The following is a 24,132-nucleotide window of genomic DNA, read 5'->3' as shown; positions in this document are numbered from 1 at the left end:
AAAGGGAAAAGCCCTGTTTTTTGAGGATCAGCTAAAAGTTTTGCAGCTTTTTTGCAAAGGGAAAAGCCCTGGTTTTTTAGAAGATCAGCTAAAGGTTTTGCAGCTTTTTTGCAAAGGGAGAAAAGCAAAGAGGAAAGCCCCGTTTTTATGGGGTTCAACTCACATTTCTGCAGCTTCTAAAGGAAAAGGAGCCTTTTCTACAGTTTCCAGACAGATAATCTAATCAGCCAGTCCCATGTCGCTGGGGAAACAAACAACCTCCCTCTGCAGCACATTCAACAATGGAGGGCGGGGCTGAAAGGGAGCCGGGACTCTGATCTCTCTCCCGATCTCTTGCTGATCAGCTGCTGAGCGGGGTCCTTTCAACACCCCCTTTTCTCTTTGTAAAATAAAAAGCACTATCTGCTTTTGGCCCCTGGGCAATTCAGCTCCAGGGACCACCATTCGCTCCATAAGATGCACAGATGTTTCCCCTTACTTTTTAGGAGGAAAAAAGTGCGTCTTATGGAGCGAAAAATACGGTAATTGGGGAAGGGGCCTTAGCTGAGAGCATCGTCTTTGCATGCAGAATTTCCCAGGGGCATCTCCAGGGAGGATCGAGCCCCTGCCTGAAACCCTGGAAAGCCTCTGCCAGGCAGCTTCACAGGAAAGGAGGGAATGCGGCAAGTTAATACACACTCTCTTTTTTTGCCACCGTGTGGAAGGAGTTGCAAAGGTGACTGAATCTTGGCCCACCTGGTGACCGGGAGGGTTAATTTTGGCTGCCTCTTTTTATGATTTAATTTTTATTAATTCATTTTGTTTAACAAAGAAAGAGAAAAAAAGGTAACAAAGTATTACAACTATTATTATATAATATTACTGAATAAAATTTAACATCCCACATAGTCGTGTCTGTGTCTTATTGTTTATATCTTAAGAGAAAACTAAAGGTAATTTTTTTTTATAAAAAAAATAGAAAAAATAGAAACAAGAAAAAAGAAAAAAAAAATCAGCCAGGCATATAACTAGATAATCCATACCTTCACTTACTTATACATACCTATATATGCCTAGACTCTCTTACCTACGTATACATAACAGACTTAACTTACCAAAACTTTAATTTCACAAATCAGACTTCCTGTCAAATCCCCATGCGTCTACCTCTCTTATTATTGAATGCAGATCAAACAATTCTACTTCGTTCAGATATTTTCAAGTACATTCCGCCATGTTATATATCCATCTTTCCTCAACTCTTTGCCCATCCTTTAGCACTCAAAAGCTGGCATGGAAGTAAAGTTGTTATTATACTTTTGGGCATATTTCTTGTATATATCCCATTTTCCAGCAAATTTTTGTTTAGATCTTCCTCTGAGATTATTAGTTAGTAGGGCCAATTCAGCGAATTCTTGCAATTTGCTCTGCCAATCTGGAATTTTTGGAAGTTCTTGTTCTTTCCAGCTTTTTGCCACCAAAATTCTGGCCGCCGCAATTGCATAAAGTAATTTCGGCCGCCTCTTTGGCTTCTGGGACATTCAGCCCAAAGTGTTCCTTTCGCACCCCGGAGGGCTAAAAACCTGCAGCTCCTTCTGCCCCCTTCCCTGCACGCAGACAACTGCAACTCGGGGCCTCGGTCTGAGCCTAAGGAGCGATGGAAAAGACTTGGCTTTTTTACCTCAAATGCCTGGACAGGAATGCTCTTAGCTTTCCGCGAAGAAGGCAGGGCGAGGCCAGGCTGGGCTGTGGAACTCATGTCCTGGAGAGCTTTCAAGGCCTGCAAGGGGGGTGGTTGAGAGTACGGTCAGAATAGTACATGGAAGTAAACTTCGGAGGTCGCTCTAATCAGGAGTTAATAAAAGAATGGGAAACATTAAAAGAATACATGACCATATCTTATTCTGGAATTGATATTCTGTATAATATGGAGGGTGAAAGAGGAAAGCGCAAAATATGGTCTGAAGCTCAACATCAAAAAAACTAAGATCATGGCCACTGGTCCCATCACCTCCTGGCAAATAGAAGGGGAAGAAATGGAGGCAGTGAGAGATTTTACTTTCTTGGGTTCCATGATCACTGCAGATGGTGACAGCAGTCACGAAATTAGAAGACGCCTGCTTCTTGGGAGAAAAGCAATGACAAACCTAGACAGCATCTTAAAAAGCAAAGACATCACCTTGCCGACAAAGGTCCGTATAGTTAAAGCTATGGTTTTCCCAGTAGTAATGTATGGAAGTGAGAGCTGGACCATCAAGAAGGCTGATCGCCGAAGAATTGATGCTTTTGAATTGTGGTGCTGGAGGAGACTCTTGAGAGTCCCATGGACTGCAAGAAGATCAAACCTCTCCATTCTCAAAGAAATCAGCCCTGAGTGCTCACTAGAAGGACAGATCCTGAAGTTGAGGCTCCAGTACTTTGGCCACCTCATGAGAAGGAAGACTCCCTGGAAAAGACCCTGATGTTGGGAAAGATGGAGGGCACAAGGAGAAGGGGACGAAAGAGGACGAGATGGTTGGACAGTATTCTCGAAGCGACTAACATGAGTTTGGCCAAACTGCGAGAGGCAGTGGGAGACAGGAAGGCCTGGCGTGCTCTGGTCCATGGGGTCACGAAGAGTCGGACACGACTGAACGACTGAACAACAACAACAAATAATATGGAGTAAATCGTACAGGGGATATGAGAGAATTGGGAAATATAGAATAAGGATAAAGGATATAAGATGTAATAACACGATTATAAAAGGTAATATAAGGTACTGAACAAATAAAATCACGTACCAGTGAGGGGGAGTGAAAGGGGTGGGATGGGGGAAGGGAATAATTTCATTGTTTTTACTGTTTGATTGTGTGCTGGTATGTGTGTTTGTATATTATTGGAACCAAATAAAGATTATTTATTAATTAAAAAAAAATAAAAACAACAACAAACATAATAGTACATGGAACTCGCAGAACTGACCGCAAAACTCCGAGACCAGAGGGTAGGAGAAGGTGCAAGAAGATCGGAAGAAATTTAAAGAATACTTGAAACGACGCGAAAAAACGTTAAGACATCTGAAATTGAAATCAGAGGACATTTTAGGCGACAGTAATAAAATGTTAGGTGAAAATAGGGTATAAGAAGTGAGAATTGTGTTATGTTTATTTTTGTTAGGAATAAGATTATAGATATAGGATGACAGATGAGGATTAAGAATAGTGGAGAAAGAAGAATTTAAAAATGTTATAAAGTTACTATAGTATATTTGAAATGAACGCAGAAGAGAGGAGGTGAAGGAAGTCCCAAAATAAGGTTATGAATAAGATAAGGATAGTTAAATAAACTGCGAGAGGCAGTGAAGGATAGGCGTGCCTGGCGGGCTCTGGTCCGTGGGGTCACAAAGAGTCGGACACGACTGAACGACTGAACGAACAGTTAAATAAATGTTTGTTTGTTAGGTTTTGCTTTTGTATTTTGGTTGTATTGTAGTGTATTGTAGTCTTTTGTTTTGTATGTGTATTTTGTATTTTGTATGTTTATTTTCTTTGTATTTTAAAAAAATTAATAAATTCCTTTTTAAAAAAAGAGAGAGTACGATCATAATAATAACTCGGGATTATCCTTGTCGTCGATTTGTACTCCGCTTAAACCCAAATCGGGCTTCTATAGCAGTCTGCAAAGCGTAAAACCAGCTGTGTGGATGTTAATAGGTAAATGTCGACAATTAAATTAGACAGTTAAGACAACCCTGTTGAAATATTAATAATTACACACACACACACCCCACCCATCTGGCCAGACATCCCCAGCCACTCTGGGTGGCTCCCAACAGGTTATTAAAAACACAATAAAAGCTCAAACATTTAAAATTTCCCTAAACTGCCTTCAGGTGTCTTCTAAAAGTCAGACAGTTACTTATTTCCTTGACATCTGATGGGAGGGTGCCACCACCAAGAAGGCCCTCTGCCTGTTTCCCTGTAACCTCACTTCTCACAGGGAGGGAACCGCCAGAAGGCCCTCGGAGCTGGATCTCAGTGTCCGGGGTGAACGATGGGGGTGGAAACAAAATAGGAAATTCTTTCCAGTAGCACCTTAGAGACCAACTGAGTTTGTTCTTGGTATGGATGGGGGTGGAGACGCTCCTTCAGGTCTACTGAGCCGAGGCCGTTTAGGGCTTTCAAGGTCAGCACCGACACTTCGAATTGTGCTCGGAAATGTACTGGGTCTTTCGGGACCTGTGTTATATGGTTACGGCGGCCGCTTCCAGTCACCAGTCTAGTTGTTTATTTCCTTGACATCTGGTGGGAGGGAGTTCCACAGGGCGGGCGACACCACCGAGAAGATAGTTGCTTATTTCCTACACTACAGCAATTAAAATTATGCGGCTTAGGATCCTCGTACCTAAGGGACCGCCTGTCCTGGTATGTCCCGTGTAGGACCTTAAGGTCCTCAAATAATAATTTTTTGGAGGTCCCGAGCAACAAAGATGCTAGGTTGGCTTCAACTAGGGCCAGGGCCTTCTCAGTACTGGCCCCGACTTGGTGGAACAGTCTGTCACAAGAGACCAGGGCCCTGAGGGATTTGGCATCTTTCCGCAGGGCCTGCAAGACGGAGCTGTTCCACCTGGCCTTTGGGTTGGTTTCTGTTTCATACTTATGCTTCATTCTTTTATTGGTGGGCTATTTGGAAATGAGACTGCAGTTTTAATTTTGAATTTTTAAATTTGTATTTTAATCTGTATTTTAAATTGATTGTTTTTATGTTTTTGCTGTGATTTTAATTAGTGTTAGCCGCCCTGAGCCCGGTTTTTGGCTGGGAAGGGCGGGGTATAAATAAAAAATTATTATTATTATTATTATTATTATTATTATTATTATTATTATTATTATTAAAAACAGGAGGTGGCAAGAGCCTGGGCTCCATAAAGAGATGCATCTGAATCCACCCCCCCCATTCAGAGCAGGACTCCCTGCAACACACACACATACACTGGATACAGGCATCTTTCAGCCACAGACACACCCCCCCCCCAATTCTTTCACCTTCATGATGTGTGTGACCTCTGCCCGCCCCCCAGCAGCCCCTCTCTCTGTTACTGAGCCCCACTCCCCCGTCCCGTCCACCCAAATTCTGCTCCAAGGACATTAGCAACCTGGTTATAAAGGCAACAAGCTCAGCTGCTTTCGCAGAAGTTGTCATTCCTAGGTCTGCGGCTGCAGAATAAAATTTGCACTGCCTCATTTGGTTTTGCTTTTTTTCATTTTTCATTTTATTCCCAAGGTGAGGGAAAGGGGGGAAAAGAAAATAGGTGCCTGTGTGTGTGTGTGTTTACGCTGCAGAATTTTAGAAGAGCCCGGACGCTGAGGTCCAGATCCGAGGGCCTTCTGGCGGTTCCCTCGCTGCAAGAAGCCAAGTTACAGGGAACCAGGCAGAGGGCCTTCTCGGTGGTGGCACCCGCCCTGTGGAACGCCCTCCCATCAGATGTCAAAGAGAAAAACAACTACCAGACTTTTAGAAGACATCTGAAGGCAGCCCTGTTTAGGGACGCTTTTAATGTTTAATAGATTATTGCATTTTAATACTCTGTTGGAAGCTGCCCAGAGCCAGATGGGTGGGGTATTATTATTATTATTATTATTTATTACTTGGGGAATTCTAGGGGTATACTCACCTTTTTCTCAATACTGGACAGGAAGTCCTTCAAGACGGATAGCTTCAAGATGAGGCTTTCCAACTCTTGCTCTCCGGTTTGGCTGGCGGTCTGGGGACCATAAGAAGGAAGGTTGGAAAAACAAAGACCCGGGAGAAGCTTTCTGGCACAGGAGGGGCAGGAGACACTCGGGGGCCCGGGAACTGATTCTGGGGGTGCCAGAGTCAGGTCCTGTTCCAGGACTTTGTGGAATTTGGCCTCTAAAGCTTTTTAAAGCAGCAAACCAGGAAAAACACACAAGGATGGGCTGGTAATGAATACACAGGTTTTTTCGGCGAACCTGATCATCATCGGCACTCGCAAAAACCCCGTGCTCTGCAAGCCCCCAGGGTCAGCTAATTGCTGTGCCCTTACCTGCCCCACTGGGACACGGGTGGCGCTGTGGTCTAAACCACGGAGCCTAGGGCTTGCCGATCAGAAGGTCGGCGGTTCGAATCCCCGCAATGACGGGGTGAGCTCCCGTTGCTCGGTCCCTGCTCCTGCCCACCTAGCAGTTCAAAAGCACGACAAAGTGCAATTAGATAAATAGTTACTGCTCCGGCGGGAAGGTAAACGGCGTTTCCGTGCGCTGCTCTGGTTTCGCCAGAAGCGGCTTTGTCATGCTGGCCACATGACCCGGAAGCTGTACGCCGGCTCCCTCTGCCAGTAACGCGAGATGAGCGCCGCAACCCCAGAGTCGGACACGACTGGACCTAACGGTCAGGGGTCCCTTTACCTTTACCTTGCGACTAGCCCAAGGTCACCCAGCAGCTGCATGTGGAGGAGCGGAGACTCGAACCCGGTTCCCCAGATTACGAGTCTACCGCTCTTAACCACTACACCACACTTGCTCTCTGAAAGCCGCTTTTAATCTTTCCTTGCAGAAAAAGCTGCTCCAACCCCTCAGTTATTTTTTGGGGGGGCAGCCTCTTCTCTTTCCAATCGCCACACCCACCTGCTGCAAGATCCAGGAGGTCATTGGGGAGCTCTGCTGGTCAAACACCTTAGACAGGATCTCCAAGCCAGACAAAACCTTGTCCACCTCGCTGGAAGAACAAGAAGCAGGTTTTATGTTTCCTTCCTGCTTCACCTTATTCTCTCTCTCTAGCTCACCAACCCAGACATTTCTCAGACTGTGAAGCTTTTAAAAATTATTATTATTATTTTTTACAAAGATTTTATTGGTTTTCCACAAAGACAAGAAAAGAACAATACAATGAAACAAATACAACATACAACAATTAAAACAGAATAAACAAAGATACAAACCTCACCTGGAATACCAACATTCCTTTACTAGTTAAAAAAAAAATCTAGTTTTGAATCTACTTGGGGGACTTCCCCCGTTTTCTCTCCTTTGCTTCCCTTTCTAATTTACTTTAATAACCTCTCATCTCTAAAAATTTTCTCTATCATCATCAAAATATCCAAAATATAACTTCTTAATATTTATTTTACTTCATCATACAACATATTACTTCTTAAAACAAATCTTACTTCTTATTTTACTTAAACTGCTGCTAATAAATCAATTCACATATCTCTTCACTAGTTCAAAATCATAAATTCTTTAACACACTGAGTTCAGGGTACCATGATGAGCCGTCCTAGTTATATTTTAAATATTTTCACCCTATCCCCCTTCTAACCATTTTCCTTCGCCATCTCGGGATCACCCACCAGGCACCTCTCCATCTCCCTCCAATATCATTGTCCAATATCATTATTTAAACCCCACCCCCATGCTCTCGTCAGTTCTTTAATTGTCTGAACTAGAGGTGCGAAGGCCCGGAAAAAAATCGGGGGAAATTCAGGGGAAAAACCCGTTTTTTCCTCCGGTTTTTTCCTGAAGCCTTTTTTTTGTTTTTTCCAGAAAAATTGAAAAAAAATGTTTCAATCCGAACAAACCTTCAGTTTTTAGAAGTCCATAATAACTGTGACAATGACAGACACAACATAGTAGATGCAGAAGCAGAAACCGATACTGATACTGATCATTACAGCCCAGAAAATGATTCTGATTAAATTTCATGCCCATTCATTGAAATTTAGTCCCACTTCCTTCTTCAGTTCTTTTTATAAGAATGTTTTTTTTAAACACTATGGAGAGGAAATATGAATAATTCTTACTTCTGAGTTTTTAAAACTTGTTTTGTGGAGTTTGTTTGTTTGTTTGTTCCACATAAACTAGTAAACAGCTCAGGAGATTGTTGCTCCATTTGTTACAAATACAAATGAATTATTATTTTAAAAGTAATTTCTGTTTGTAATAATTGTTTGGATACACTACACTTTTAATATGCTAGTTGTGATAATTTTATGCCTGTTAAAATTGTCCATAGTTAAAATTTATATTTCTAAAGTAACAGAATGAATTTCAATCTGGAAAAGAAAAACAGAAGTGCTAAATGTAGCGGGGCTTTTTTTCCCAATTTTTCCGAAAATTTCCGGTTTTTTCCGAGCTTCAAAATGTCCGGAAATTTTGCATCTCTAGTTCTAGTCTGAACTAACTGCATGCCACGCCAAGCACAGCTCCTGCTTATTTTGTGGTTTCCAGCCGCTCTGAGCCCTGATTTGGAGAGCTGGCCCTCGCAGCAACCCTCTTCCCACCTCTGTTTACCCAAAGCACAATTCATCAGCCGCATGTTATGTCAACAGGCAGGTGGACGTTGCTCTGCTCCCCTTTCCCATCTCACCTGTGCAGGCGTTTGCAGGAAGTGACCAGGGTTTTGTTCAGGTGGGGGAGGCTGCTGGCACCAGCCTTCACAGCCTCCAGGTCCAGGGAGTAACTGCCTTTCAGGTACTCATGGGAAACGGTGCTGAGCCCGTTGGTGCTGCTGTAAGAGGAATAATTAATAATAATAATAATAATAATAATAATAATAATAATAATAATAATCGAAACAAAATTAAAAAATTCCTTCCAGTAGCACCTTAGAGACCAACTACCGTATTCTTCGGCATTCCGTGCATAAGATCAAATGCTCTTTATTTTCTTACAGGTACCGTATTTTTCGCTCCATAAGACACACTTTTTCCCTCCTAAAAAGTAAGGGGAAATATCTGTGCGTCTTATGGAGCGAATGGTGGTCCCTGGAGGCCAAAAGAGGATCATGCTTTTTATTTTACGAAAGAGAAAAGGGAGGTTGTTTGTTTCCCCAGCGACATGGGACTGGCTGATTAGATTATCTGTCTGGAAACTGTAGAAAAGGCTCCCTTTCCTTTAGAAGCTGCAGAAATGTGAGTTGAACCCCATAAAAACAGAGCTTTCCCTCTTTGCTTTTCCCCCTTTGCAAAAAAGCTGCAAAACTTTTAGCTGATCCTCAAAAACAGGGTTTTTCCCTTTGCAAAAAAAACTGCAAAACTTTTAGCTGATCCTCAAAAAACCAGTTTTGCAGCTTTTTTTGCAAAAGGAAAATCCCTGGTTTTTTGAGGATCAGCTAAAAGTTTTGCAGCTTTTTTGCAAAGGGTAAAGCCCTGTTTTTTTAGGATCAGCTAAAAGTTTTGCAGCTTTTTTGCAAAGGGTAAAGTACTGTTTTTTTGAGGATCAGCTAAATGTTTTGCAGCTTCTTTTGCAAAGGGGGAAAAGCAAATCTCCTTTTGCAAAGGGGGAAAAGCAAAGAGGAAAAGCCCCATTTTTATGGGGTTCAACTCACATTTCAGAAAAATCTTAAGGAAAGGGAGCAGTTTCTACTGTTTCCAGACAGATAATGTAATCAGCCAGTCACATGTCGCTGGGGAAACAAACAACCTCCCTCTGCAGCACATTCAACAATGGAGGGCAGGGCTGAAAGGGAGCCGGGACTCTTATCTCTCTCCCGATCTCCTGCTGATCAGCTGCTGAGCGGGGTCCTTTCAACACCCCCTTTTCTCTTAGTAAAATAAAAAGCACAATCTGCTTTTGGCCCCTGGGCAATTTAGCTCCATGGACCACCATTCGATCCATAAGACGCACAGATATTTCCCCTTACTTTTCAGGAGGGAAAAGGCGCATCTTATGGAGCGAAAAATACGGTAAATTAAAAACATATCAGGATTTGTGGGTAGGCGAAACAAAAATGTTTTTAGCCGAAAGGAGTAAAGCCTGGCTGATGTCAAGTGGCAGGGAGTTCCGGAGATGCGGAAAGGTTATTACTTACCTTTCAAGTGTTCCGTCCTGCACAGCAGGGGCGTTGCTAGCCAGGCCGGCGGCAGTGCTCCCAATAGGAAGGCTGGTGGACCCGGATCGGGGCGGCAGCGGGGGCTTCTCGTCTTCCCCATCTGTGGAAGGCAGAAGGCAAATGGTCGGCTGAAACAGGATCACCAAGCTGCAATGTGTGGGCTGGCAGGGTTGTTGTTGTTTTGTTTAATACAGCGAAACCCCGGGTTACGTACGCGATCCGTTCCGGGTCGCGGTATGTAACGCGGGCGTGCGTATCACAAACGCACCAAAAAAAAAAACACCAAGAAGAAGCGCGATTTGAGCACTTCTGCACATGCGCAAAGTGCGCAGAACGCTTCTGCGCATGCAAGGGTCACGCACGCTACGGAAACACTTCCAGGTTGTACATAAAAAAAAACCCAAACAATAAAACTATCAGGAAGGAATAAATTAACACATCTGGAAAGTTGGAATACCAATAAACTAAAAGCAGATTAAAACTCAGACCAGCTTCCAAAACACATGGGCAGGCTTGTTTGAACAAAAGTGCTTTTTAGCAGGTGCCGGAAAGAGGGCAGCGAGGGTGCCTTCCTGGGGCCAATAGGCAGGGAGTTCCAAAGTTATCTGTATATTTAATTTTTTTAAAAAAAATTATATACACTTGAATATCAAGTTCTTACAAATGTGGAACAGGAATTATGTGGCGCTTGTAATAGGGCCAGTTCTGCTGATCGAAGCGGTCAGTCTTGTAGGTAAAGCTGGTCCCAAACTGTCAAGCGCTGTATCGCACCTGGCCCCTGAGGGCTTCTCTGCCTCCCATCGGGCAACAGCATTCAGGCCTCGGCTGGGTCAGAATAGTGATCCCCTACGGCAGTGTTGGCCAAGCTTGGGTCTCCAGCTGCTTTTGGACTACAACTCCCATCATCCCTAGCTAACAGGACCAGTGGTCAGGGATGATGAGAATGCATGGAATCCTAGAGTTGGAAGAGACCCCAAGGGCCATCCAGTCCAACGCCCTGCCAAGCAGGAAACACCATCAAAGCATTCCTGACAGATGGCTGTCAAGCCGCCGCTTAAAGACCTCCAAAGAAGGAGACTCCACCACACTCCTTGGCAGCAAATTCCACTGTCCAACAGCTCTTACTGTCAGGAAGTTCTTCCTAATGTTCAGGTGGAATCTTCTTTCTTGTAGTTTGAATCCGTTGCCCCGTGTCCGCTTCTCTGGAGCAGCAGAAAACAACCTTTCTCCCTCCTCTATATGATTGAACATGGCTATCATATCACCCCTTAACCTTCTCTTCTCCAGGCTAAACATACCCAGCTCCCTAAGCCGTTCCTCATAAGGCATCGTTTCCAGGCCTTGGACCATTTTGGTTGCCCTCCTCTGGACATGTTCCAGCTTGTCAGTATCCTTCTTGAACTGTGGTGCCCAGAACTGGACACAGTATTCCAGGTGAGGTCTGACCAGAGCGGAATACAGTGGTACTATTACTTCCCTTGATCTAGATGCTATACTCCTCTTGATGCAGCCCAGAATTGCCTTGGCTTTTTTAGCTGCTGCATCACACTGTTGACTCATGTCAAGTTTGTGGTCTACCAAGACTCCTAGATCCTTTTCACATGTACTGCTCTCAAGCCAGGTGTCACCCATCCTGTATTTGTGCCTTTCATTTTTTTTTGCCCAAGTGTAGTACTTTACATTTCTCCCTGTTAAAATTCATCTTGTTTGCTTTGGCCCAGTTCTCTAATCTGTTAAGGTCATTTTGAAGTGTGATCCTGTCCTCTGGGGTATTAGCCACCCCTCCCAATTTGGTGTCACCTGCAAACTTGATCAGGATGCCCTCAAGCCCATCATCCAAGTCATTGATGAAGATGTTGAATAAGACTGGGCCCAAGACAGAACCCAGAATTGTAGTCCCAAAACAGCTGGAGACCCAAGTTTGGCCAACACCGCCCTAAGGTAAGGGTCTTCCTGTCCCCATTGGTGCAAAGGGCTTTCGAGAGGGGAGCAGACAAGGTCGACCACCTGTGGGTTGGGGTTCAAAGGTTTGCTTGTACCTGAGTAGTCCCTGTCCTCCGCATTCTCCTTGTCCTTCTCCCGTTCCACAGGGAAGAGCAGCGTGCAGACGAGGCCTTGGTTCGGCTGCAGGTAGAGGGTGATGAGGTCGCTCAGGGTCTTGAACCGCCTCACCTGGACCCCTTGAGATGTCTGCAGGGAAAGGAAGGAGCAGGACATTGTTTATCGCTTTCCTTTTATGGATCAGTGGTCTCGATAGATAGTAAAATCCATGTTAAATTGCTGTTTTAGGGTGTGTGTTTTTAAAGCCTGGTACGGATTAATCCATTTTGCATTCCTTTCTATGGGAAAGCGTGCCTTGGTTTTGGAACGCTTTGGTTTTGGAACGGAATTTCCGGAACGGATTAAGCTTGAGAACCAAGGTCCCAATGTAATGCAAAATTAGTCCATCATAATCCACCAGTCATTTTGAATGCAGGGCAGACAGAGAAGTATCATCTATAAAGAAGTTACAGTTGGGTAGCCGTGTTGGTCTGCCATAGTCCAAACAAGATAAAAAATAAAAAAATTTCCTTCCAGTAGCACCTTAGAGACCAACTAAGTTTGTTCTTGGTATGAGCTTTCGTGTGCATGCACACTTCTTCAGATACTGTAACAGAAGTCACCAGACCCTTATATATAGTGAGGGAGTGAGGAGGGGTATGACTCAGAAGGGTGGTGGGAATGGGGGATTGGCTGATGGGTGCGGAAAACCTGCTGACGACTGTTAACGACTGCAATTGTTCTTACAGGAAAAAGCAAGGAAAATACAAGATCTCAAAGTAGCCGTCTTATTACAAAAGAATTTCAGAAATAGACTGCAAAGAGAAGTTGCTGAATTGCAACTCATTACCAAACTTAAAACCACAGAGAGACCTGGTCTGAATAGAGACATTGGATTCTTATCTCATTATACATGACAAAGCTATCTTTAGCCATCTCACCCCTTGCTTTTTCCTGTAAGACCAATTGCAGTCATCAACAGGTTTTCCGCACCCATCAGCCAATCCCCCATTCCCACCACCCTTCTGAGTCATACCCCTCCTCACCCTCTCACTATATATAAGGGTCTGGTGAGTTCTGTTTCAGTGTATCTGAAGAAGTGTGCATGCACACGGAAGCTCATACCAAGAACAAACTTAGTTGGTCTCTAAGGTGCTACTGGAAGGATTTATCTATAAGGAAGGTTGGGCATGGACCTCCAAGTATCAGAGACACTTCTCTGTCCTCTATTTCCACCCTTCTGCTGCTGTCAGATCTCCTTGAACCTCATACAGATAACACACCGGCCTTCCCCAGGTCCCTTTGTCCACGAGGCCGTGCTCTGAGCCAAACAGCTCCCCACGGCACAAAGGTCACGGGCAGACTTCCTCGGGCGCCGCCAACCCACAAGCGTCACCGCCGGGAGGAGATCAGAAGGACAGAAGCTGCTGTTCAGGAACCAGGAAGCGACAGAGGTCGGTCGCCGCAAGATCAGTCTGTGCCTTGTGACTGCAAAAAAGGGCTTCTAGCTCCATCACGAAACACCTCTGGCAGGTCGCCCAAGGCGGGAGAAGACCCTGAACCCGGCCCGGCCTGTGCCTATGAAGACAGGATTGCACTGGGGCGGCTTCGCAGCAGTTTCAGCCCCCCGAATCCTGAACAGCACTTGATAAAAGTTGTTTTTACCAACCCCACAAACATGGGAAGAGCTCGATGGCAGAGGGGCATGCAAAAGAGACGCCCCTCGCTCTAATCCCGGGCATCTCTAGATGGGGGGGGGTCCTACATGTTAGAAACGGGGGGGGGGGTGTCTAAACCACCCACGGCCTAACAATCCTTCCCCCAAATCCTCTTAGAGTTGTTTTGAAAAGCTTTCTCCCACAACCAGGCTCTGAAACCAAACGGCGGCGAGGGTCACTTGCTGAGAGAGTGGGGGGGGGGTGTGGAGAGAGAAGGGCTGAGCACCCCCCCCCCAAATCAATACCCTGTTTGCAGAGGTTAGCGCCCAGCTCGGCTCTGAGAATCTCCACTTCCCGTTTTGTTTTGGTTTTTTTAAAGCGGATTCTGAGCGCTTCGGAGCTTGCAAACGGAAGCAGTGAGGTCAAGCAATGGCCGGATAACTCAAAAAGCCAAGTGTAAGGAGCGGGGGGGGGGGAGAGAGAGGAGGCGGTGGGGGGGGGAATCAGTGCCTCTTTGAAGAAGATTTTCCTTCCCACAAGCCCAAGGACCAGAGGCCGCAGGATCAGGCTTTTCTGTGCAACAAACTGAGATTATTTCAGCATTGCAGGGATGGGTGCCACACAGAATCACAGAACTGGGAGGGGACCCCAAGGGTCATCTAGTCCAACCCCCTGCCGGTGCATGTGTGCTTCTCCGCGCACCCCCCCCCGAAACCGATATGGACACAGAAAGGCTTACAAAACTGATTTCCAACCATTTAAAAAAGCCTCTCCAACCTCCGCGGCGCAAAACAGGAAATGCCTGCTTAGAATTCCCTGCTTGGCCAGGGCGAACGCCGCTCCGATCAGTTGACGGCTGGGGCCGTCCCAGGCGAGGGAAGAAGCTTTCCTACCCCACCCCACCCCCACCAGCACCCACCGCAAAACCCACCCACCCCCTTTCCCCAGCCGTGGCGCAGGCAGAGAGGGCCGCCTCCTGGTCTCGCTTAGGATTCTGCATCAGAGCTCTTGCCGCAACACAAGCTGGGCAGCAAGCGGGTGGGGGGGCGGACCTGGGGAATGTCCTCCTTTCAGCCGCGCCCCCCCACCCCCCTCCTCCAGGGCTCACTTTTTCCTGCCGGCTTGGACGGCACAATGAGGTTACTGTTGTGCTATAAATGAACCATCGCCCGGGCCAGGCAGACTTCCTGCCAAGATCAGCAGTGTGTGGGCATCTTCAGGGCTCTTGCCAACCCCTGCTCTGCCCCAGAGACAGCCCGTTCCGTGGTCAGGAGGGAGAAGCGTCGCCCACGTCCCTGGGGACCTCCTGCCCTGAGCTCACAGGCGCACAGTGCTGAGCCCACCCCCCCAATCTTCTGTCTTCTCCAGCCAAGGAGGCTGGGCATAAACCCCCTGGGCAAGCGCCACCTTCTTTTCCACACTGCACGGCGCCGAACGTCGCCCTGAATGTTAAACGGTTATATAGCTCAGTCGGCAGGGCATGAGGCTCTTTAATTTCAGAGTTGTGGGTTCGAGACTCACACTGGGCACAGGCCTGGAAACGATGCCTTAGGAGGAACGGCTTAGGGAGCTGGGTATGTTTAGCCTGGAGAAGAGAAGGTTAAGGGGGGATAGGATAGCCATGTTCAAATATATCAAAGGATGTCATGTAGAGGAGGGAGAAAGGTTGTTTTCTGCTGCTCCAGAGAAGCGGACACGGGGCAATGGATTCAAACTACAAGAAAGAAGATTCCACCTAAACATTAGGAAGAACTTCCTGACAGTGAGAGCTGTTGGACAGTGGAATTTGCTGCCAAGGAGAGTGGTGGAGTCTCCTTCTTTGGAGGTCTTGAAGCAGAGGCTTGACAGCCATCTGTCAGGAATGCTTTGATGGTGTTTCCTGCTTGGCAGGGGGTTGGACTGGATGGCCCTTGGGGTCTCTTCCAACTCTAGGATTCTAGGAGTCTAGGATCCCTGCATTGTGGGGGTCGGACTACATGACCATCGGGGGGGTCCCTTTCCAATTCTACAGCTTCTATGATTCTATAACAGGGAGTCCCGTTGAACCGCATTGTTTGCGAACAGCAGCCTTATGCCATTTTGGACTCTGGATGTTTCATAGAATCACGGAATCGTAAGAAGAAGAAGAAGAAGAAGAGTTTGGATTTCATATCCCGCTTTATCTCTACCCGAAGGAGTCTCAAAGCGGCTAACATTCCCCTTTCCCTTCCTCCCCCACAACAAACACTCTGTGAGGTGAGTGGGGCTGAGAGACTTCAAGGAAGTGTGACTAGCCCAAGGTCACCCAGCAGCTGCAGGTGGAGGAGGGGAGACGCGAACCCGGTTCCCCAGATTATGAGTCTACCGCTCTTAACCACTACACCACACTGGTGTAGAACTGCAGGTGTGGAAGGGACACACACACACACACACACACACACACACACCACCCCAGGATCATCTAGTCCAGGCATAGGCAAACTCGGCCCTCCAGATGTTTTGAGACTACAATTCCCATCATGCCTGACCACTGGTCCTGTTAGCTAGGGGTGATGGGAGTTGTAGCCCCAAAACATCTGGAGGTCCGAGTTCGCCTATGCCTGATGTAGTCCAACCCCCTGCAATGCAGGAATTTCAGCAAAAGCATCCGTGGCAGATGGGTTCCAGACTACAACTCCCATAATTCCTGGGCACCACTTGCCATTTGGCAATGGGAGGTGATGGGAACTGGCCCTGCTGGTTGAGGCTGATGGGAAGGAATGTAATGAATCAGATCTAAGTTAGGGGCTGTTCAGAAACCCACGGTGTTTTAGGAGTTAATGGGCACCCCAGTTTGAGTGGCAGACACCCCTTGGGAGGCGGGACATTCCGCTCTTTAAAAGGAGGGAGCAGCTGTTAGTGTGTAGAGAGAGTGGTGACTGGAAGAAGGAGGGCGTGGGGCCAGGTTAGGTTTAGGTTAGGTTAGGATCGTTGAAGATGTGTAGATGTTGCTGAGAGAAAGAGTTTACACTGTTATGAAACTAAGCTTATGAACCATCACTGAAACCGTTATGTTCTGTAAGGTATAAAGGTAAAGGTAAAGGGACCCCTGACCATCAGGTCCAGTCGTGTCCGACTCTGGGGTTGCGGCGCTCATCTCGCTCTATAGGCCAAGGGAGCCGGCGTTTGTCCGCAGACAGCTTCCGGGTCATGTGGCCAGCATGACAAAGCCGCTTCTGGCGAACCAGAGCAGCGCACGGAAACGCCGTTTACCTTCCCGCCGGAGCGGTCCCTATTTATCTACTTGCACTTTGACGTGCTTTCGAACTGCTAGGTGGGCAGGAGCAGGGACCGAGCAACGGGAGCTCACCCTGTCATGGGGATTCGAACCACCGACCTTCTGATCGGCAAGTCCTAGGCTCTGTGGTTTAACCCACAGCGCCACCTGGGTCCCCTTCTGTAAGGTATAAAGACCTCTTATTGTTGAGCTAAGAAAATATCGTCGTTCATTTGGTCCAGCGAGCTATATAGGCTCTTGAGGAGGTGAACTCAGGGAAAGGACAAAACTAACCTGAAAGGCGATAGTTTGTGTCTTGGAGTTCCTCAGGAGGGGCTAGCGGGCGGAAACCCTGGTATTGCCACAGAGTTGCTAAGAGGGCTTAGCTAACTGGTATAGTGAGGGGATCTAATGAAAGAGAGACCCCGAACTGTAGGCAAAGGAGAGGTTAACCCCTGAAGCCCTGAGCAGAGGATATAACCGGCCACGGCCGCTGGACAGGAAAACTCCCGTTACTAAGGGATCCCCAGATTATAGATAAAAGGGGATTGAAATAACAGACGGACCTCAGAGGGACAGGTGGGGTGCATTGTAATCTGACCCAGAACACCTGATTAAAAAATCACTTAGTAACGAGGGGAGAGTCTGGAGTGGAGGTTCGTCGCAGAAGGGTAGTTCGAAACCTCTTGGGAGTGCGCCTCTAAGGCTGCAGTACCGTGAGGAGGCATTCGTCTTTCAGAACTGATTTCGGGATTCTCCCCTGTTATTGGAAATGCCCATGCCCTCCACACACACACACCCGAAACCATTTCCTTCAAAAGCGTGCAGACAAATCCATCCGGGAACAAACGACAGCGTTTTGGGTACACACAGCCGCAGATCGCCGTGCCGGAAGCAACGGAATCTACACAAACTCTGCAAAAGGAGGCGGCGAGAGGCACGGAGCTCACCTGCACGGCCAGGAAATCCTCTTCGTCCGGCAAGATCCGGTAGGTGTGGACATGCTTCTGGAATCTACGGCAACAACAAAAGGAATTTTTTTGGGGGGGGAGAGAGAAAGAGAGGTTTAAAACAGGGGAATGACTATTGAGGTGAAGCTAGAGAAGAACTCAAATGTCTAAAATGGGAAGCTTTGGGGCCACGTTCTCCCTTACACGAACCCACCACACACCCAAACTCCCAAACGTTCCTCTTCCACCAGACCTTGGACTGATTCATATTCTACAGCCTTTTAAATGGGTCTGTGGGAAGGGGACGGTTGTTGTCCCTTTGGGCATTGTTTTAATTATTGACTTGTGTTTTCATCTTGTACTTTTTTCTGCAAACCACCCTGAGATTTATTTATTTTTAAGTGGGCGTCCATTACTATTATTATTATTATTTATTTAATTGCTTTCTGCAGTTTTCTGCGATTTACACTGCAAAAACACCGTCGGAAGAAACTGCACAAATGAAAACGTTTAAAAACAACTGCAGGCATCTTGTAATGAAAGCCGGTTTACAATAGACGCAGATAATACAGGTGAAACTCGAAAAAAAAATTGGTATCTGAAGAAGTGTGCATGCACACGAAAGCTCATACCAGGAACAAACTCAGTTGGTCTCTAAGGTGCTACTAGAAAGAATTTTCGATTTTGTTTCGAAAAATCAGAATATCGTGGAAAAGTCCATTTATGCAAGCAATTGTTTTCATTAGCTACTGGAGTTTATTTTATGAGATAGACTCATGACCTGTAAAGTGAGATACGTCAAGCCTTTGTTTGTTGTAATTGTGATGATTATGGCCTGTTGTTGTTGTTCAGTCGTTCAGTTGTGTCCGACTCTTCGTGACCCCATGGACCAGAGCACGCCAGGCACGCCACGTCCTTGCAAATGAGAGTCAAACTACGAGGGCTGTGCATAGCTAAACATTAAAATTATCGGGGGGGGGGGTGGAAAGCTCGGGCTGGGCTGCAAACGGGGCTGGCCTCTCTCCACCGCATGGGGCCCTGATGCAGACACAGCGAAGGGGGAAATCCATCCCTGGCTGTCACAGAGCTGAACGGAAACAAAAGGCCACTTTTTGAGAGAAAGACCCCTAGATGGTTGTCACCAGCGGAGGCTAAGGCCTATAAGAGACCCAATATGCCTGCAAAATGGCCAAAGTATGCTGATATACTGGAACAAGAAGGTCAGAACTTTAAACTGAAAAGTTATGAACAATTGAAAGAGGAGGTATCTGACTGGTTGCAGTATTATCAGATAAATGAAGTTTTTAAATTAGATAGGAAACAAGGCTTTCAATCAGAGAAATCCAAGTTGGAAACAGAACTGACAGAACCGAATACTAAGAATCTTTCCAGGATGTATAATTTGTTGCTAGAGTGGCATACAAAAGATGAAATGGTGAAATCGGTAATGATTGATTGGGCAAGAGATGTGGGGCATAACATAATGTTGGAGGATTGGGAGAGGTTGTGGAGGGAAGTTATCAAATTTACTGCATGTAATGTATTAAGAGAAAATATTATGAAAATGATATACAGATGGTATTTAACACCAGTGAAACTAGCTAAGATGCATCATGGTTTGAGCAATGAATGTTGGAAGTGTAAACAAGTAGAAGGTACCTTCTATCACATGTGGTGGACGTGCCCAAAGGTAAAGTCAAACAAGTAGAAGGTACCTTCTATCACATGTGGTGGACGTGCCCAAAGGTAAAGTCAAACAAGTAGAAGGTACCTTCTATCACATGTGGTGGACGTGCCCAAAGGTAAAGTCAAACAAGTAGAAGGTACCTTCTATCACATGTGGTGGACGTGCCCAAAGGTAAAGTCAAACAAGTAGAAGGTACCTTCTATCACATGTGGTGGACGTGCCCAAAGGTAAAGTCAAACAAGTAGAAGGTACCTTCTATCACATGTGGTGGACGTGCCCAAAGGTAAAGTCAAACAAGTAGAAGGTACCTTCTATCACATGTGGTGGACGTGCCCAAAGGTAAAGTCAAACAAGTAGAAGGTACCTTCTATCACATGTGGTGGACGTGCCCAAAGGTAAAGTCAAACAAGTAGAAGGTACCTTCTATCACATGTGGTGGACGTGCCCAAAGGTAAAGTCAAACAAGTAGAAGGTACCTTCTATCACATGTGGTGGACGTGCCCAAAGGTAAAGTCAAACAAGTAGAAGGTACCTTCTATCACATGTGGTGGACGTGCCCAAAGGTAAAGTCCCGTCAGAAGTCAAGGGAATAAACAACTACCTGACATTCAGAAAACACCTAAAGGCAGCCCTGTTTAGGGAAGTTTTTAATTTGTGACTCTGTATTGTATTTTGATATTTGTTGGAGGCCGCCCAGAGTGGCTGGGGAGACCCGGCCAGATGGGCGGGGTATAAATAATAAATTATTATTATTATTATTATTATTATTATTATTATTATTATTAAAGGTCTTCTGGGAGAAAATTTATAATGAACTTAAAAAAGTGTTGAAAAACACATTTACTAGGAAACCAGAGGCCTTTCTGCTGGGCATGACCAATCATGAGATCCCCAACAAAGATAGAGCATTTTTTATGTATGCCACAACAGCTGCAAGGATTTTAATAGCTAAAAACTGGAAAACAGAAGAACTACCAACAGTGGTAGATTGGCAGATGAAGTTGATCGACTACATGGAACTCGCAGAACTGACCGCGAAACTCCGAGACCAGAGGGAGGAGAAGGTGCAAGAAGACTGGAAGAAATTCAAAGAATATTTGAAACGACGCGAAAAGTTAGATATCTGAAATTGAAATCGGTGGACATTATAGGTGATAGCATTAAAATGTTAGTTTAAAATAGGACATAAGAAGATAGAATTGTGTTTTTTTTTCATTTTTTGTATTTCTGTTATAGATACAAGATGATAAATAAGGATTAAGATTAGTTGTAAAAGAAGAGTTAAAGTAGGTAGTTATAAAGTTACTACAGTATATTTGAAATGAACGCAGAAGAGAGGGCGTGAGGAAGTCCCCCAAGTAAGATATTAAAAAAGATTAAAATAGTTAAATACGTGTTTTGTTGTTTTATGTATTGTATAAGTCTTTTTTGTTTTGTATTTTGTAGTTTGTATTGTGTATGTATTTTTTCTTTTTCTTTTTTAGAGTCATGGATTTGAAGAGTTGGAAGGGACCCCCAGGGGTCATGTAGTCCAACCCCCTGCAATGCAGGAATCTCAGCTGAAGACTGGCCATTCAATCCCTGCTTAAAAACCTCCAGTGAAGGTCCACCACCTTCTGAGGGTGTCTGTTCCACCACTGGAATGGTTCCTACCATCAGAAAGTTGTTCCTAACGCTTGCGATTACCAGTTGCTGGAAACCGCAGGAAAGGAGAGTTCTCTCGCACCCGGCTCCTTCTTGCAAGCACCAGCTTGGCAAATAATAATCTGTACCACCCCCACCCATCTGACTGGATTCTCCCAGCCACTCTGGGCGGCAAAGGTTTCCTGGCAGCGTCACACGCAGGAATAGGGGGCATTCACAAGTTGCATCAGGAAAATGAGCCGAAAAATAAATAAAAAATGAGACGATTATCTTCTTTTTTTAACGAGCCAAATTAAAGATGGCAGGTATAATGAATTTTCCGCGTTGCACAAGGCACTTCCGCAGTTGACTGTTCGAAGCCAAATGAAAACCACAACGTTGCAAGGCAACGGGAGATAATTCACAGCGCTGGCCCTCTGCAAAAGTTCAGAGAAACAGAGACGGAGAGCAGGCTCCCGAACTCTTAAAATTATTTATGTCAATAAATAATCTTTATTTCAAAATATTTTAAAAGAATACATTCACACACAAACATACAACAAAGAAAATGCAAATCATACAATACAAACACAGTCACAAAAAGAGATAGCCAATAACCCCCCAAAAAAACAACAAAATAAAAATGAAAAATGAAAACTAAAAACAATGACTCCCTGTTATTTGTATATCGTTTCCCTCTACGTTTTAACATTTCTTACTTTTCCTCACCATACAATACAATACCACCAACTAGCAAATGCATCAATCTGTCATGAAATATACTATCCATCTATATATTCCCTTATGAGTCTCATTCTAAACAAATCACCAATTCTGTTTTTATACCTTCTTTGATCAAATAATCCTCCACATATTTCCACTCGCTTTTAATTTTTTGTTTTGGGACATTTCTAATCGCTGCTGTCATCTTTGCTAAATTCATATATTCTACTAATTTCATCTGCCAATCCTCAATTGTTGGGATCTTCTCCCCTTTCCAATTTTGAGCAATCAACATCCTCGCCGTTGCACATGCATATAGAAACACATTTCTCCTATCTTCCGGGATATTCTCAGGGATCAAGCTTAAAAGGAAGGCTTCTGGTTTTTTCTCAAACGCTGAACTCTTTAAAATTATTATGCCCCTTCTCCTTTCTCCTCTCCTGACCAGAGAAAGGCCAGCCTGCCCCCCCCCCCCGCCTAACGCACAGGTGAATGTATTATTCAGCAGGCAAAGGAGATGAATAATTGGCCGCAGCTTGCAGCCTTGGGAGGAGAAACGCAGAGGGAGCCAGGGAGGGAGTGCTGCTCTCTGGGACCTTGCGAGAGAAATCAGGCGCAAGGGCGTTGGCGGCTGTGTAGTGTACACAAAACCCTCGTGGCAAAGGGAAGGATGTGTCCCTGCGCCGCATCCACCCTGCGGCCCAATTTTCTTCTCCAAAACAGCTTTAGAGAAAGGGAAGCCTCCTGGCTCAGCAGCAAATCAACTGCTTTGCATGCGGAAGCTGCAAGGCTGCAGCCTCCAGCATCCCCCATTCAGAAAGAAGAAAGGATTTCAAGCAACGAGGCTGGGAGTGAGGCCTCTGGCCCTCGTAGGATCATAGAACTGTAGAACCGGAGGGGACGCCAAGGGTCATCTTGCCCACCCCCACCCTGCAAACCTTGAAGGTGGAACACCCTGAGCCAGGGGACCCAGCAGTTTTGGTCAGACTCATGTTGGTTTCTCTGTCTTGTGATTCCTGGTATCAGATTTACGTCCATTTATCCTGGCCAAGGGACGGCGGGTGGCGCTGTGGGTTAAACCACAGAGCCTAGGGCTTGCTGATCAGAAGGTCGGCGGTTCAAATCTCCGCGACGGGGTGAGCTCCCGTTGCTCGGTCCCTGCTCATGCCCACCTAGCAGTTCGAAAGCATGTCAAAAGTGCAAGTAGATATATAGGTACCGCTCCGGCGGGAAGGTAAACGGGGTTTCCGTGCGCTGCTCTGGTTCGTCAGAAGCGGATTAGTCATGCTGGCCACATGACCCGGAAGCTGTACGCCAGCTCCCTCGGCCAGGAAAGCGAGATGAGCGCCGCAACCCCAGAGTCATCCACGACTGGACCTAATGGTCAGGGGTCCCTTTACCCTTATCCAGGCCAAACCCTTCACCAAAGGATAAATGGACATAAATCTGATACCAGGAATCACAAGACAGGGAAACCAGTAGGAGAACACTTCAGTCTCCCAGGACATTCTATACAAGATCTCAAAGTAGCTGTCTTAATACAAAGGAATTTCAGAAATAGACTGGAAAGAGAAGTGGCTGAATTGCAACTAATCACCAAACTTAAAACCATGGAGAGACCTGGTCTGAACAAAGACATTGGATTCTTATCTCATTATACATGACAAAGCTATCTTTAGCCGTCTCACCCCTTGCTTTTTCCTGCAAGACCAATTGCAGTCGTTAACAGTCGTCAACAGGTTTTCCACACCCATCAGCCAATCCCCCATTCCCACCACCCTTCTGAGTCATACCCCTCCCCACCCTCTCTCTATATATAAGGGTCTGGTGACTTCTTTTTCAGTGTATCTGAAGAAGTGTGCATGCACACGAAAGCTCATGCCAAGAACAAACTTAGTTGGTCTCTTAAGGTGCTACTGGAAGGAATTTTTAATTTTATTTTAAGCTTACAAAACTTCCTGTAACCCTACTAACGATGCCGATTGTTTACAATTGTCTTTCAAATATAGCGTAAATTTATTTCAGTCTTTCGAAAAGGTCTGATCCTGCTGGTTCTGAATTTTCCCAGTTAATACTCCATCAACTTCATCTGCCATGCAAGTCCTGCTGTCCTAACCAGAACAGGGGGACATCGCTGCCGGACAGCTCTAGGGTGCACAAAGTCTTACCAGTACTACTTCCTGAGCATTTCCCACCCCCCCTTCTTGTACGTGCTACACAAGGTCGATTTCTGGGCTCCAGTTTTTTCATTTATAAAAAATATTTATACACTGATGTGTCACGAAAAGAACATCAAAGCAGTTTACAGCAATAAAACAAAAAAATCATACACTAAAAGCCATAGAAGGGTTAAAAACTTAACCATTGTAGAAGGATGTAATAATATTTTATTTTTATTATTAT

At 45.6% G+C, this 24,132-nt stretch overlaps 1 protein-coding gene across 1 annotated transcript in view; it reads right to left on the bottom strand.

Moving 5' to 3' along the window:
- The window catches only part of INPPL1 (inositol polyphosphate phosphatase like 1), a 100,304-nt gene that overhangs the window by 45,263 nt on the left and 30,909 nt on the right, over positions 1-24,132 (bottom strand). Inside the window, exons 2-8 of the mRNA XM_033145816.1 lie at positions 17,697-17,760; positions 11,853-12,003; positions 9,793-9,913; positions 8,350-8,490; positions 6,609-6,699; positions 5,636-5,725; positions 1,661-1,759 (exon numbers count right to left, since the gene is read on the bottom strand). Coding sequence (XP_033001707.1) covers positions 1,661-1,759; positions 5,636-5,725; positions 6,609-6,699; positions 8,350-8,490; positions 9,793-9,913; positions 11,853-12,003; positions 17,697-17,760 — 757 coding nt within the window. The remainder of the gene's footprint in view (positions 1-1,660; positions 1,760-5,635; positions 5,726-6,608; positions 6,700-8,349; positions 8,491-9,792; positions 9,914-11,852; positions 12,004-17,696; positions 17,761-24,132) is intronic.

Source organism: Lacerta agilis, chromosome 4 (genome assembly GCF_009819535.1).
Source record: "Lacerta agilis isolate rLacAgi1 chromosome 4, rLacAgi1.pri, whole genome shotgun sequence".
NCBI lineage: Eukaryota > Metazoa > Chordata > Lepidosauria > Squamata > Lacertidae > Lacerta > Lacerta agilis.
Note: the sequence above shows the minus strand (reverse complement) of the source record. Positions and strands in the feature narration are given on the sequence as shown.